The sequence below is a fragment of the Notolepis coatsorum genome, assembly GCF_963971535.1.
Source record: "Notolepis coatsorum genome assembly, contig: SCAFFOLD_135, whole genome shotgun sequence".
Classification (NCBI taxonomy): Eukaryota; Metazoa; Chordata; class Actinopteri; order Aulopiformes; family Paralepididae; genus Notolepis; species Notolepis coatsorum.
The window spans coordinates 288,598-303,706 of record NW_028171532.1 but is presented as its reverse complement, the minus strand read 5'-3'; the positions used below and the strand labels follow the sequence as shown (position 1 = coordinate 303,706).

At 43.2% G+C, this 15,109-nt stretch overlaps 1 protein-coding gene across 1 annotated transcript in view; it reads left to right on the top strand.

The window, feature by feature from the left end:
• The window catches only part of LOC311248240 (uncharacterized protein), a gene marked incomplete at both ends in the record, with an annotated part of 41,565 nt that extends 27,142 nt beyond the window's left edge, over window positions 1-14,423 (top strand). Inside the window, 7 exons of the mRNA XM_084339160.1 lie at window positions 528-603; window positions 854-980; window positions 6,043-6,195; window positions 7,740-8,281; window positions 13,546-13,702; window positions 13,964-14,105; window positions 14,308-14,423. Coding sequence (XP_084195286.1) covers window positions 528-603; window positions 854-980; window positions 6,043-6,195; window positions 7,740-8,281; window positions 13,546-13,702; window positions 13,964-14,105; window positions 14,308-14,423 — 1,313 coding nt within the window. The remainder of the gene's footprint in view (window positions 1-527; window positions 604-853; window positions 981-6,042; window positions 6,196-7,739; window positions 8,282-13,545; window positions 13,703-13,963; window positions 14,106-14,307) is intronic.
• Window positions 14,424-15,109: the final 686 nt, after the last annotated feature.

Here is a 15,109-nt window from a genome sequence, read left to right as displayed (position 1 = left end):
ACTAACGTCTCTCTCTCAGGTCTGCATCCCCTTAACAATTGTGTGTATTGAGCCGTACTGTATTGTACCCATTCTGCAATCTGTTAAATAACGTTTTCATTCATTCATTCATTCATGCACCATCCTCTTTTCTATTATTATTATTATTATTATTATTATTATTATTATTATTATTATTATTATTATTATTATTATTATTATTATTATTATTATTATTATTATTATTATTATTATTATTATTATTATTATTATTATTATTATTATTATTATTATTATTATTATTATTATTATTATTATTATTATTATTATTATTATTATTATTATTATTATTATTATTATTATTATTATTATTATTATTATTATTATTATTATTATTATTATTATTATTATTATTATAAAGATTTTCGTTACCCTTCGAGGGGACAGTTTGTCCTCTCACCAGGCCGCCATTGAAAATAAGAATGTGTTCTTAATTGACTTGCCTGGTTAAATAAAGGTAACAGCCTGCTCTCGACCTCTCCCCTCAGCTCCGGAGATCCTCCGGGGGAACGCGTACGGCCCGGAGGTGGACATGTGGTCCGTGGGCGTCATCCTGTACATCCTGTGAGTTGGTACTAAGATCTGAACGCACCCCACGTGTCGTGTTGACATGTTGAGGATGACTTTGATGATGTTTCTACTTACAGTAGCCCATTCAGTCTCTCAGATTTCTTCACCTCACAGATTTCCCATGTAGACCGTTGCAATTCCATTAGCCCCCCCCCCCCCCCTACCTGATAAGATGAGCTGTTTTCTGCGATTTTACAAGTGGCGATGGAATAAACAGGCATATATAATGTGGCCTCTTCCCCAGGCTCTGTGGGTTCGAACCATTTTTTGACCCGAGGGGGGACCAGTACATGTACAGCCGCATTCTCAACTGCGACTATGAGTTTGTGTCGCCCTGGTGGGACGAGGTCTCCCTCAACGCCAAGGACTTGGTGAGCTCCTCAGCTTCCACACGGAGACCACTTCACTGTCAAAGTCTGCTGCTTAGAATGAAATGATAATGACAGCTGCAATGAGTCATGAAGTGTAGGAGTAGGAATGACGTAAGAACACAGTGGCCTGTTAATCCCTGTTTTTTTTACAGCCTCCAAAACCATTCCCATGTGCAAACAATTTCACTTTTAGTTTCCACTTCATATGGCTACCGTTCCCTAAAGTAAACAGGGGTTTGTTCTATAGCAGGGGTATCCAATTTAAATTCAAAGAGGTCCAATCAGAGAAAATGTCCTCAAGCAAAGGTAAGGAACAACATAATGTCTAACTCGCATTATGATTAGGTGCCATATTTATTTTTTATTTAACCTTTATTTAACCAGGAAGTCCCATTGAGATACAAGATCTCTTTTGCAAGGGAGACCTGGCCAAGATAACAGCAATAACATTTGCAATACATCATACAGCAATAAAATGTGCGATACATCACACAAGAACATAAAAACACAAAACAGAATAGCCTACATGATAGTAAAAGTGCATGACAGTATAATACAGGGTAATACAGTAATTTTGCAGTGGGGACCCGACTACAGAAAGCAGTGTTATGTAATAGAGATTTACATTTGCAGAGAGAGACCAGGGTGTCTAAGTGGATATGGTGGATATATTCCTAGTTCAGTGTGTATTCTGTTTTTTATTTTTTGTAGCCATCTTGTCGACCTGGTATGGTAGCTGCTAGAGGCAAAGCAAATTAGATTGGAAAGATATAGGGGAAGCTTCCCTTCAATATTGAAGTAGGCTAGTAGTTGTATCAACGTCTGTATGTAGTCGAGTCGTGATGCTTATGGGAATCCACAGATTTGATTGGCTGAGTAGCGTCACCTGAGATGACTTGGTCTGTACGTTTCCTGGGCCGTTAAATCAGTGCCGTAAGGCGGCTGGGTGGCGCAGCGGACTAAGCACTCGTCACCAACGCAAGCGACACTGGTATCGAATCCGGCTGTCAGCGTTGCCCCCGGCTTGGCCGGCCGTCATACTGGCTCGATTGGCAGTGTTAGCGGGTGGGAAGCCGGCGTGGGTGGGTCCGGGTCGTTGTAAACAGCGACTCCTACAGTTTGGTCGGGGCGCCTGCACAGCAAGGGGAGGATCTGGGAGAGGTAGTGTGACCTTCCACACGTTACACTCTCCCAGTGAGAGTCCGCGCTGCCAGGTGAAAAGAAGCGGTGGGCTGGGTACACATGTGTCGGAGGAAGCATGTGATAGTCTCCGCCCTCCCGGACCGATGGTAGGGGGTAGAGTGCGCAACGACCAGGAAGGGGATTGGGAATTGGCATAACGACTAACATTAGGAAGGGAGAAAAACGGAAAAAGAAGGGGGGGGAAAAGATATTTAAAAGAAAAAAATGTAATCAGTGCTGTAAAGGCTAGAAAAGCCGCGCCGCTTAAAATAGAAACGCTCTGTTAAAATGTATTAACTCTCAATAATTGGTGACCTCTGAGTTTAATTATTGGTGACCTCTGTTCTATAGCATCCGAATAAAGAGTTTCTATATAGATTCTATATAAACCCATTCTCTTATAGAAGCCACCCAGTTTTTTGTTCATCCTTGTTATTAGATTCGATTCATCATCATCATACAGCACAAGCACAGTACAACGAAAGAAAGTAAAGTGCAACAACAATATACAATGTGGTTAAACTGGGTACAGAATATACAAATGGGTACTACTGAGTGTAGTGCTAATCAGATGTACGTACAGAGTTGTAGTATTGATATGTACAGTCATACAGATGTAAAGACAGTATGGTAGTAACTAAGTCATACTGGCCAGCAGCGTAACTACGGTAGTAAGAGTAGGATATGTACAGATATAGATATAGTATCTACAGATATGTAAAAGGACTATGTGCAGGTAAATTCAGACAGGTGTGGATAGGTATATATGCGGTGAGAATAAATATATATATATGGTATATACAGCATTATTGTACAGTACATGCTATCATACAGAGCTATGGGTTATCTCATCTGTGACATCCTGGGAGGGAAACACTATCCTAGATCTAGATTCTACATGATAACTCCTACAGTTAGATATTTCATCAATACTATCCTAGATCTAGATTCTACATGATAACTCCTACAGTTAGATATTTCATCAATACTATCCTAGATCTAGATTCTACATGATAACTCCTACAGTTAGATATTTCATCAATACTATCCTAGATCTAGATTCTACATGATAACTCCTACAGTTAGATATTTCATCAATACTATCCTAGATCTAGATTCTACATGATAACTCCTACAGTTAGATATGTCATCAATACTATCCTAGATCTAGATTCTACATGATAACTCCTACAGTTAGATATTTCATCAATACTATCCTAGATCTAGATTCTACATGATAACTCCTACAGTTCGATATTTCATCAATACTATCCTAGATCTAGATTCTACATGATAACTCCTACAGTTAGATATTTCATCAATACTATCCTAGATCTAGATTCTACATGATAACTCCTACAGTTAGATATTTCATCAATACTATCCTAGATCTAGATTCTACATGATAACTCCTACAGTTAGATATTTCATCAATACTATCCTAGATCTAGATTCTACATGATAACTCCTACAGTTCGATATTTCATCATATCCTAGATCTAGATTCTACATGATAACTCCCTACAGTTAGATATTTCATAAATAGCAGTTCTGTGGAGCAGGCTGCTCATTTGTGATACCATCTACCCGGCAAGACGCCAGTCTGCGCTTTAACCCTTTCACGGGCCGCACTACCAAGCGGTTAACCCTTTCACTGCGACAATACACAGCAGGTTAACCCTTTCACTTCCACACGACAAAGGGTTAGCCCTTTCACTACCGCACTACAGAAAGTTAACACGTTCACTACAGTCTGTAGTGTGGTAGTGAAGGGGTTAACCTTCTGTAGTGTGGTAGTGAAAGGGTTAAAGTTCCCCCACAATTTTTCTCTGCTTTCCCGTTCCCTGAAAAAGGGGGGGATGACAAGGCGGCGATGGCAATTACTGACCCCGTCGCCTCTGTGGCCCCCCAGTATCGCGACCAGACGCACACGTTGTAGACTCTGCGTGAACAAGGACAGCAAACGCTATCATTTCTGATGCATGGTGTTTAGAGAGACCTCGATGTTTAACGTCAACGTCCCACAAGACAAAATGGCTACTGTTTTGGTGATACTATAAGGCACTTAAAAAGAGGCCTTGTGTCAATCATTTGTAATGTGGACCGTGTCAACACACGCACACGCGAGAAACACGTCATTTAGTGGGTGAGTCTCTACGCTGTCCTCGTTCAACACGGTTCATCAACGAGGATATTGTAGACTTGACCACTAAATGACGTGCTCAGTGTATGCAGTTGAATCAGCACTGTCCTCGTTTCAAATGACCATTTTACATAAGTATCTGAATATAAAATTTGTAAAACATATTAGTAGTCATTACGTTTAACCACATAGGTACGTGTAGTCACATAGGTACGTGTAGCCACATAGGTACGTGTAGCCACATAGGCACGTGTAGCCACATAGGTACATGTAGCCACATAGGTACGTGTAACCACATAGGTACGTGTAACCACATAGGGGTACGTGTAACCACATAGGTACGTGTAGCCACATAGGTACGTGTAGCCACATAGGTACATGTAGCCACATAGGCACGTGTAGCCACATAGGTACGTGTAGCCACATAGGTACGTGTAACCACATAGGTACATGTAGCCACATAGGCACGTGTAGCCACATAGGTACGTGTAGCCACATAGGCACGTGTAGCCACATAGGTACATGTAGCCACATAGGCACGTGTAGCCACATAGGTACGTGTAGCCACATAGGCACGTGTAGCCACATAGGTACGTGTAACCACATAGGTACGTGTAACCACATAGGCACGTGTAGCCACATAGGCACGTGTAGCCACATAGGTACGTGTAGCCACATAGGCACGTAGCCACATAGGTACGTTTAACCACATAGGTACATTTAACAACATAGGTACGTTTAACCACATAGGTACATGTAGCCACATAGGCACGTGTAGCCACATAGGTACGTGTAGCCACATAGGCACGTAGCCACATAGGTACGTTTAACCACATAGGTACATTTAACAACATAGGTACGTTTAACCACATAGGTACGTGTAGCCACATAGGTACGTGTAACCACATAGGTACGTTTAACCACATAGGTACGTTTAACCACATAGGTACATGTAACCACATAGGTACGTGTAGCCACATAGGCATGTGTAGTCACATAGGTACGTGTAGCCACATAGGCACGTGTAGTCACATAGGTACGTGTAACCACATAGGCACGTGTAGCCACATAGGTACGTGTAGCCACATAGGTACGTGTAGCCACATAGGTACGTGTAACCACATAGGTACGTGTAACCACATAGGTACGTGTAGCCACATAGGTACGTGTAACCACATAGGTACGTGTAACCACATAGGTACGTGTAACCACATAGGTACGTGTAACCACATAGGTACGTGTAGCCACATAGGCACGTGTAACCACATAGGTACATGTAGCCACATAGGTACGTGTAACCACATAGGTACGTGTAGCCACATAGGTACGTGTAGCCACATAGGTACGTGTAACCACATAGGTACGTGTAACCACATAGGTACGTGTAACCACATAGGCACGTGTAGCCACAAATGCCATAGTCCTGAAATGGCTGCGACATGACCCCTCCAGCATATGAACAGCAGGTGACAAATGTATCTATAAATGGGCTCCAATAGAAAATACTATAACTTTCACCTAGAGCATTTCCGTACTAACACACACACACACACACACACACACACACACACACACACACACACACACACACACACACACACACACACACACACACACACACACACACACACACACACACATTCAGATAAGTTAGAGAAGATAAAGATAAAGTTAAAAGTAAAAAACAAGCTAAGCTAAAGCGCCGGGCTGGGCTGGGCTGGGTCCTCCTCTCTCCAGGTCAGTAAGCTGATCGTGCAGGACCCCGACAGGAGGCTGAGCGTGCAGGACGCCCTGCGGCACCCCTGGGTGCTGGGGAAGGCGGCCCGCTTCTCACACATGGACAGCACTCAGCGGAAGCTGCAGGAGTTCAACGCTCGACGCAAACTCAAGGTGAGGAGAGACGGGCCGTCATGAGAGCTATCGTGACTTTGGAATTATATGGTTCCATCTGACGTTTTTTTTAACCCTTTCACTGCCACACGACAGAAGGTTAACCCTTTACTATCACACAACCGACGGTCGCTTTTTTACCGATATCCGATATACCGATATTGTCCAACTCTTAATTTCCGATACCGATATCAACCGATACCGATATATGCGGGTTCCTCCCCCCCCCCCAAAAAACTGAATCATTTAAGGTGATTAACATTACATATCTCTTTTCGTGGAATTAACACAACATTATGCATACTTTTGACAATGAATAAAATATGAATTTGTTCTTACTTGCTTGCCTGGGTAAATAAAGGTTTAAAAAAATATTTAAGTATTTTATTTTTTTAAAAACCGATACAGATAATTTCCGATATTACATTTTAATGCCAATATCGGTATGCCGATAATATCGGACATCCCTAATATATACATTGCACTTTATACATTACCACTGGTTGTATTATATTCTCTTAATGCCGTGGAAAGGAAGCGTCCCAGATGGAAATCAGTCAGTAACCATTGGTATTCAGTGGCAGACATCTTGGTAACAAGCAACAGGTGATTGTAATCAATTAGCAGGTGACTGTAATAAATTAACAGGTGATTGTAATCAATTAAAAGGTGATTATCATTAAATGACAACCGTGGCCAATGAGCTGTGGCAGAACACTATTAACACTATAGGCCTACAAGAATGTTTTTAAATTGTTTCTGTTTTCCTGTAACTGTCTTATGGTTTTTACAAAGATGCATGCTCGGTTGGGAATGTTTTGATTAAAACACAAGGTTACGCTGCAAGCCACGTCTCAAGGGTAAAGCTGGCTGGACGTGTGTCTATGTGTGTGTATATGTGTGTATATGTGTGTAGTGTATATGTGTGTCTGAACTTGTGCATCTCTCTATGTTTGCTAGGGTCGGGTACCGAACTCTGTACTTTTTTTTTATTTTTTGATCCACTTTTTCCCCCATTTTCTATATATTTTCTCCCATCCCAATTTCGTATCATCCAATTCAACCCTCTCCTGTCACGAACGCTGTTTCTTTCCTCCCACAAGATGGCTGCAATGTGGACTAAGTCATACATATAGCACAAGTCCCCTCCGGTACTTGAGGTAACAGCAGTCGCATCTTTTCACCTGCGCGGCTCGATCTCTCAGTGGCGAGGAGTAACGCGTGGGAGGCTCACGCTGCCCCCGACACTTCCTGATTCTACTGCGCAGGCGCACCAACCGACCTGTAGGAGTCGCTGTCCACAACGCCCGATCCCCACCCTTTTAAGGGTACCGAGTATCGATTCACGTTAGATCAATCGGTGCCACATTTCGGTACCTTAAGACCCGCCCAGTTATAAAAAATAATCAGAATTCCAATTTCATAATAGACACAGACCACCGCGGGCCTTCAATGACGCGCAATTGTCATAATTCATAATAGACACATTGTTTGCACATTGATTTGTGTTTGTCTGCACATTGTCTGCACATGTCTGTCTGCAGGCGGCCATGAAGGCCGTGGTGGCGACGAGCCGCATGCACGAGAGCTCCCGGCGCCGCACGGACAGCTGTGAGATCCCGGGCTCCCGGTCCCGGCAGAGCAGCATGCAGCAAGACCCTCCCCAGGACCCGCCGGGCGAAGGAAGCGCCCCAGCCGAGCGGGAGACCTCTCCCGAGCGGCAAGGGGACGCGGGGGGGACGCCTCCGAACCGGTCCCCCCCCCCGTGCCCCGCCGCCGGCCCCCCTCCACGCGGCCCCAAACCGTTAACCGCCAACCCTCCGCCGCCGGGCGGCGCTCCCGGCTGCCCCGCGCCCACCAGGCCTCCCCTCAAGGCCGACGGGCTGCGGCAGGCTTCGGTCGTCGTGCCCAAGACGGGGGCGGGCGCCGCGCTACCCGGGCTGCCCCAGAAAAGCTGCTCCTCGGTGGACCCGAACCCCGCGCCAAACGAGACGCCTCCCGGGTCGACGGCGCCGCCCAGCCCCAACAAGGCCCTCAGCAACGGGTTCGCAGCGGGGTCGTCCGGGGGCAAGGTGGCCCAGTGCCAGTAAACGATCCAGAACACAGGAGTGTGACGCGGGCGCGTAACGCGGGCTCCTCACTGGTGAACACGGCAGGGTCGCCTTGATACTGTAGCGGCACGAGTCGTTCTAGAAAGTGAGGGAGAGGAAAGTGTACGAGAGCTCCTGAAGAAAAGATAACTCTGTTTTAGTTGTTGTTTCCGTCCCCCTGGATGAGAGACACTTACTTTGCACCCCTTGTCACTTAGTTTCTGTGTGAAATGGGAGACTCGTAAACAATTGGGCAGAAGAGCTTTTTACAGTTGAGTCTCGACTTGCCAACCGGCCCTTCTTACAGCTCAGCTCCTAATTCTGCTTAGAAGTTGCTTTTCAAGGCAAGGCCCGCCGTGTTTCCTTTACAGGCGACGTGAGAGGTTTCATACTTTTTATTCTCTCCACCTTTTTACTATTTAAATGTCGAAAAAACCCAATGACTTCATTATGCAAATTATGAATACATAGGATCCTTTCCTCGCATAGTAATAGCTTTCAGGTAAGTGATATATTGTATTTGTGAGCTTATAGTGAAGATGTACCATAGAATGTTTACTTTGCAATAATTGTAATAATTACCTAATGTTTGCACTGTACATACAGTATTGTTTTATTTGTAATAGATTACAGGATTCTCTCCATCGATTGTTTACCGTCCAAGTTGACTTTTCTGTCTTTGTATTTCTATACAAGCATTCTGCTCTCACACATTTCCCCAAATACACTTTTCTTGAAAAATACATACAAAGAAGAAAAAAAACAGACATTATTGGGTATTCCACTGTCTGTCTTTCTTTCTTTCCTTCTTTCTTTCCTCATCAACCCCTCTCACCTGATCTGAAGCCACACTCTCTACCTCCTTTTGTACAGGGGCTTCCAAAAATGTACCAGAAGATCCTCTAAAGAAAAACCGAGGCCACTCAATGAAATTACATGGTTGCTCGGCGATAGACAGGCTATACTGTAATACGTCTTTAGCCATAGAGTAACACATGTGTTCATTGCCAAAGGGCTTTTCTCGTAGGAACTCTAATGGTTGGTGAAGTGTCGGTTTTGCATGTCATTATCTGTCCTAGGCCAAGGTAGGGTCCACCTGCATCTATCTTCACTCATTGCCAAATGGTATGCATTATATAGCTTGCTGTCATGTTGACCCTAACATGTAAATATTTGATTTACATCTATGAAATGTATGTGGAAAAAGATAATGATAATGAAATAATAATTATAATGAATATTTTGCTTATATTTGTTATTTGGCTATGAAGAAAATAATGCTTTATTTTGGGGGAAGGGCGGGGCAACTGTAGATGAATATGGTGTTTGTTTTGCGTTTGTTTAGGTGACCTTGTACTATTTTTTTTCATTATTGGTTAACATTATAAATGATGTATGCTGACATGGTTAACATAAATTCATATTCAGCTTTGGGGACTTTGTTGTTGATAATTTTATTATTATTATTTCATCATATCAAAATAATCACCATAACCTCGAAGAGATTGTAATCATTGTATGTATCCTGCATTAATATTTAATACATCGCCTGAACATAGTTGCAGTTATAGAGTTATAATTTATAGTTATAAAAGGGAATAAAACTTTAATTTGGATGAAGCCTCCGGGATATTGTTGTATTTTCAGATTTAGAAATATAGAAAGAAGAGGTTGCTGAAAATTAACAGAAGCGTTTTATACTCTAATAATTCAAATGTATAGTAAAAAGATAGATGGCACAAACAATAAAGTACATGACTGTTTCCACTCTTCACTTTCAGAGTCATAAAGTTGTCAGACAAAGAGAGGCCTCTGTTTATTTTGAACTGGTTTGAACTAGCGATTTGCTACTGTAGAGATTCTACATTTTTAAGTAATAAAATTCACCGTAAAATAGATGTCACGCATGCTATATCTGTAGTGGTCCAACTTATACAACGGCATGCAAATTTCTCGATTCTGATTGGCTGAAACAGTCCATTTACACGTATGTATTGAGACCATTCTACGGTCCTGGTCCTAGGACCCGCCCACAACCGAATCACATCACTCCGCCAGGATCACTCCGTCGGCAAAAACAAGATGGCGGACAATAATCTTTAACAAATGGATATGTTGATAGCGTCATAACGACTAAATATAAAGCGATTCTGTCAAGGCGAATGTCTTAGTCCTTTAAACAATGTTGGATGATGTAATGGATGGGTCAAGAGTCATTTTAGAACAAAAGAAAAATCGCGGATTGATTGATTGATTATTTGCAATTTTATTTTAAATTTCTACTTCCTTCCCACTGACTGCAGCGTTCACTCTCACACTGTCCGACGCTGGCGTACCCACAAACACACACACACACACACACACACACACACACAGGGGTGTAGCTCCAGATTCTGGGCCCCATGAAAGAATGTATTTGTAGGCCCCCAGTGAATGCGAGCGCGTGTAAGCGCTTTTATTGATGAAAACGCATAATATGGTTTTTACCTATACATTCGGATCAGCAGTTCAGCATCTGCACTGTTGGTGGGTGAGCCTAGTAAAGGATGTCGCATTGCGTTCATCTTCAATGAATGGACCAATGCAATAGTCTACCAAAGCCCCCCCTCTCTCTCTATATATCACACACACACACACACACACACACACACACACACACACACACACTTCAGAAACAAACATAGTATCAATGAGAGCATCAATAATACACCTGAGTGATGTCTAGTAAAAAAAAAAAATCTTTTTTTTGGGCCCCCCCCCAGTGTTGGGCCCTTGGAATCATCCTAAGCTACCCCCCCTCCCCCCCCCCCCAGCTACGCCCCTGCACACACACACTCCTGTCTGCAACAGCGGGGGAGTCAGACTGAGAGAGAAGCAGCGCTGTTTTAAGTGAGCATGGTCTATTGAATTGGTTGATTGCTAATTTTATTACTGTACGCCTGGTTTCCAACTGGTTAAGTTTAGGCTAAAAAAAAATTTAAAAAATAGGGCGAAGAAAACTTTTTTTTTCTTATAGGGCAAAGAAAACTTTTTAATTTGTTTTACCTACTTTCTATAGAAGCATCTAAGAATGAAGTTCTATAGAAAGTAGGTCTGCATCCCCTTAACAATTGTGTGTATTGAGCCGTACTGTATTGTACCCATTCTGCATCTGGTAATACAATTTTCAATCAATCAATCATTCCAATAACCACTAACTTCATAATTAAAAACTAAAGAAAAGTTGGATGTGTTAGTTGGTTGGATGTCTTAGTTGAAAGGCAGTTGGATGTGTTAGTTGGTTCGATGTCTTAGTTGAAAGGCAGTTGGATGTGTTAGTTGGTTGGATGCCTTAGTTGAAAGGCAGTTGGATGTGTTAGTTCCAATAACACACAGTTGGATGTGTTAGTTGGTTGGATGCACTTCAAGCTGCTTCCAATAACACACAGTTGGATGTGTTAGTTGGTTGGATGCACTTCCGAGCTGCTTCCACATGGAGGCAACTTGTCTTTTTTGTAGTTGTGGGAACTACTTTTTCTGGCGGATGGTTTTTTCAATAAATCTTCGATTAATGTGTGTTTATTGTATAGCAATAAGGTTGGATGAATGCGGCAGTTGTATAAAAGCATTACACCACTTGCAGTCGTGATTTGTGAACAATAAACCATGCCTAGGGGGGTCTAACGACCACCCCTAGGCATGGTTTATTGTTCACAAACCACTCCTGCGCGTGATGTAATGCTTAAATAACATAGCTTCTTCTTTATCTGAGTACTAGAGAGACAAGTCTCTAGTGATGTCATCAAGAGACAAATCACAGAGCTGCTCCATAGTCGTTGAATAGTGGAACGACCCCTATGTCATTAGAAGATCTTTCATATCAGTCATATTAAAATGTCCCAGTACACACAAACAATGGTGATTTGTTCTGGGATATGGGTACATATTCTGATTCAGAGCTGCAAGCTCTACGTTTAAATAATAAAACCCATTTAATGTGATAGCTCAAACTAAAGTTATCAGTCAGTCCACAAAGATACTAATTCATTGTCAATGCGGACCGCGGACCAACTCCAAAAAACGCACAGATTTGACTTGACTTGATTTGAGTCGTGATTTCCAGCTTAGATGTCTGTTTATAGGTCTTGAATTAACTGTGTGACATTATTAGAATACTGTAGCACTTAACTTGTTTAGGCAATCAGGAGCCTGGGGTGACAGAGACCAGTATGTGAACAATAACTTTCATGGTAGGCTATTGCCATTTACAGAGCAGTCTATTGGCATATTTTATAAAAATAAAATGTCGATAGCCTTAGAGGCTTGCTTGACTCTAAGCATATACCATATTCAACCAATCAGAAACCTAATATTAATTAATTGGACATTCTATAATACAAGAAAGGCTTTATTGACCCATAATAATCATACAGAAATGGTGCCAAATATGTACAATATAGCTAAAATAGGAAAAACACAGACTAATATAATAATATGAAAGAAAGATTGCATTGTATTATTGTACTTTGTTAGGGGTGAGTTGTTTAATTATTGTTACAGTTTAAACCATTTTACAGTTGTTGTGAAGTCATGAAGACTTTTATTTTGAAAATACTCTGCAACTGGGTGGGCCGTGCTATCTTAAACCAATGCACAGGTTTAAACTGCATGGATTGCAATTTCCATATTATTCATACAGTCTCCCAAAGGAAAGGAAAACAATTATTTTGGAATTTGCATGATAATGGAATTATCATACTGAGCGTGAGATAGAGAGGGAGATTATGCTGTTCTCTGCACATGGGCCCTAAAGGTGTTTTTATAGGATTATAAACTAGCTGTTCTCTGCACTTGGGCGCTAAAGGTGTTTTTATAGGATTATAAACTAGCTGTTCTCTGCACTTGTGCCCTAAAGGTGTTTTTATAGGATTATAAACTAGCTGTTCTCTGCACTTGTGCCCTAAAGGTGTTTTTATAGGATTATAAACAAGCTGTTCTCTGCACTTGGGCGCTAAAGGTGTTTTTATATAGGATTATAAACTAGCTGTTCTCTGCACTTGTGCCCTAAAGGTGTTTTTATAGGATTATAAACAAGCTGTTCTCTGCACTTGGGCGCTAAAGGTGTTTTTATAGGATTATAAACTAGCTGTTCTCTGCACTTGTGCCCTAAAGGTGTTTCGCCAACAGTGTCACTGCTCAGGTGAAAGGTCAACGTCAGTCAAAAGTCCCACAAAGAGACGTCTCATTTGTATAAATCTTGCCCCCTCGCCTGAATCCACAGCCGCAGGTGCTGTGTGAGGACTCCAGACCTCTGCAGACACTGTCCAAACGCCACAGTGGATCTAGTGCTGCTGTTTTCCCATGGCGCCCAAACAGCCTCCATCGCCGCGGGTGCCACCGCTGTGTCGTTCATCCACCAAATGACGTCCACTGGGACTGTGAGTGACGGGGGGGGGGGGGGGGGGGGCACCTTGTCCGGCCTGGGTCGAGGACAAGATCAACACCGACACGCTGGAAGGCCTGTGAGAACCTGCGTGTGGATGGAGAAGAACAAGAAAAGTCAAGATGAAAGTCAACAAAAACAACCTGAAGAACACATCTGAATAAATGGTATGTTGCTATTGGAACTTTAGATCCAATTACAAATCGATTGTTTTCAGAATTTGTCTCTTTGACGATTCTGTGAACTCGAAATTTAGAGAGACTTTCTCTGCTCTCCCCCCAGATACGGCAACCTGCACCCTCCTTTCAGCCCTCCTCAACCATTTTTCGACAAGCTATGTTCCCTCACCAAAAAAGCCTGCCAGCTGTTCCACACCCAGACCATGGCTGACAGATGCAGTGAGAGAAGAAAGACAGACCCTGAGAGTGGCCGAGAGGAAGTATAAAAAGACCCGCCTCACTGGTCATAACCTATTGTTAGCATTCTCCAAAAACATTACTACTGTTGTGTATTTCTTTCACCATAAGATCGAGGCCTCGGCTAAGAACCTCGACAAACTGCATGTCCTCCCTCTTCACTCCCCCTCCACTCTCTCTGCAGAGCATACCAGCATGGACCCCATACCCTCCCCACTCCTCCAGACCATAGCCCCAGATATCCTCCCCACTCCTCCAGACCATAGCCCCAGATATCCTCCCCACTCCTCCAGACCATAGCCCCAGAAAATCGCCCAACTTCTCCAGACCATAGCCCCAGAATATCTCCCAACTCCTCCAGACCATAGCCCCAGAATATCTCCCAACTCCTCCAGACCATAGCCCCAGAATATCTCCCAACTCCTCCAGACCATAGCCCGAGAAAATCGCCCAACTCCTCCAGACCATAGCCCCAGACATCCTCCCTACTCCTCCAGACCATAGCCCCAGACATCCTCCCCACTCCTCCAGACCATAGCCCCAGACATCCTCCCCACTCCTCCAGACCATAGCCCCAGACATCCTCCCCACTCCTCCAGACCATAGCCCCAGACATCCTCCCCACTCCTCCAGACCATAGCCCCAGACATCCTCCCCACTCATCCAGACCATAGCCCCAGACATCCTCCCCACTCCTCCAGACCATAGCCCCAGATATCCTCCCCACTCCATCAACTCCTCTCTCAAGTCCCAGGTGGTTCCCACCCCTCTAAAACAAGCTAAAGTCACACCGCTCCTCACCACGAACCCCTGAACCCCACCGTCATAGGAAACTATCGCCCTGTCTCTCTTCTCTCTTTCCTCTCTAAATCACTTGAATGCAACCAGCTCACTGATTATCTATTACAGAACGACCTCCTAGACCCAAATCAATCATGATTTCAAGACTGGTCACTCCACAGAGACGGCCCTCATTGCGGTCACAG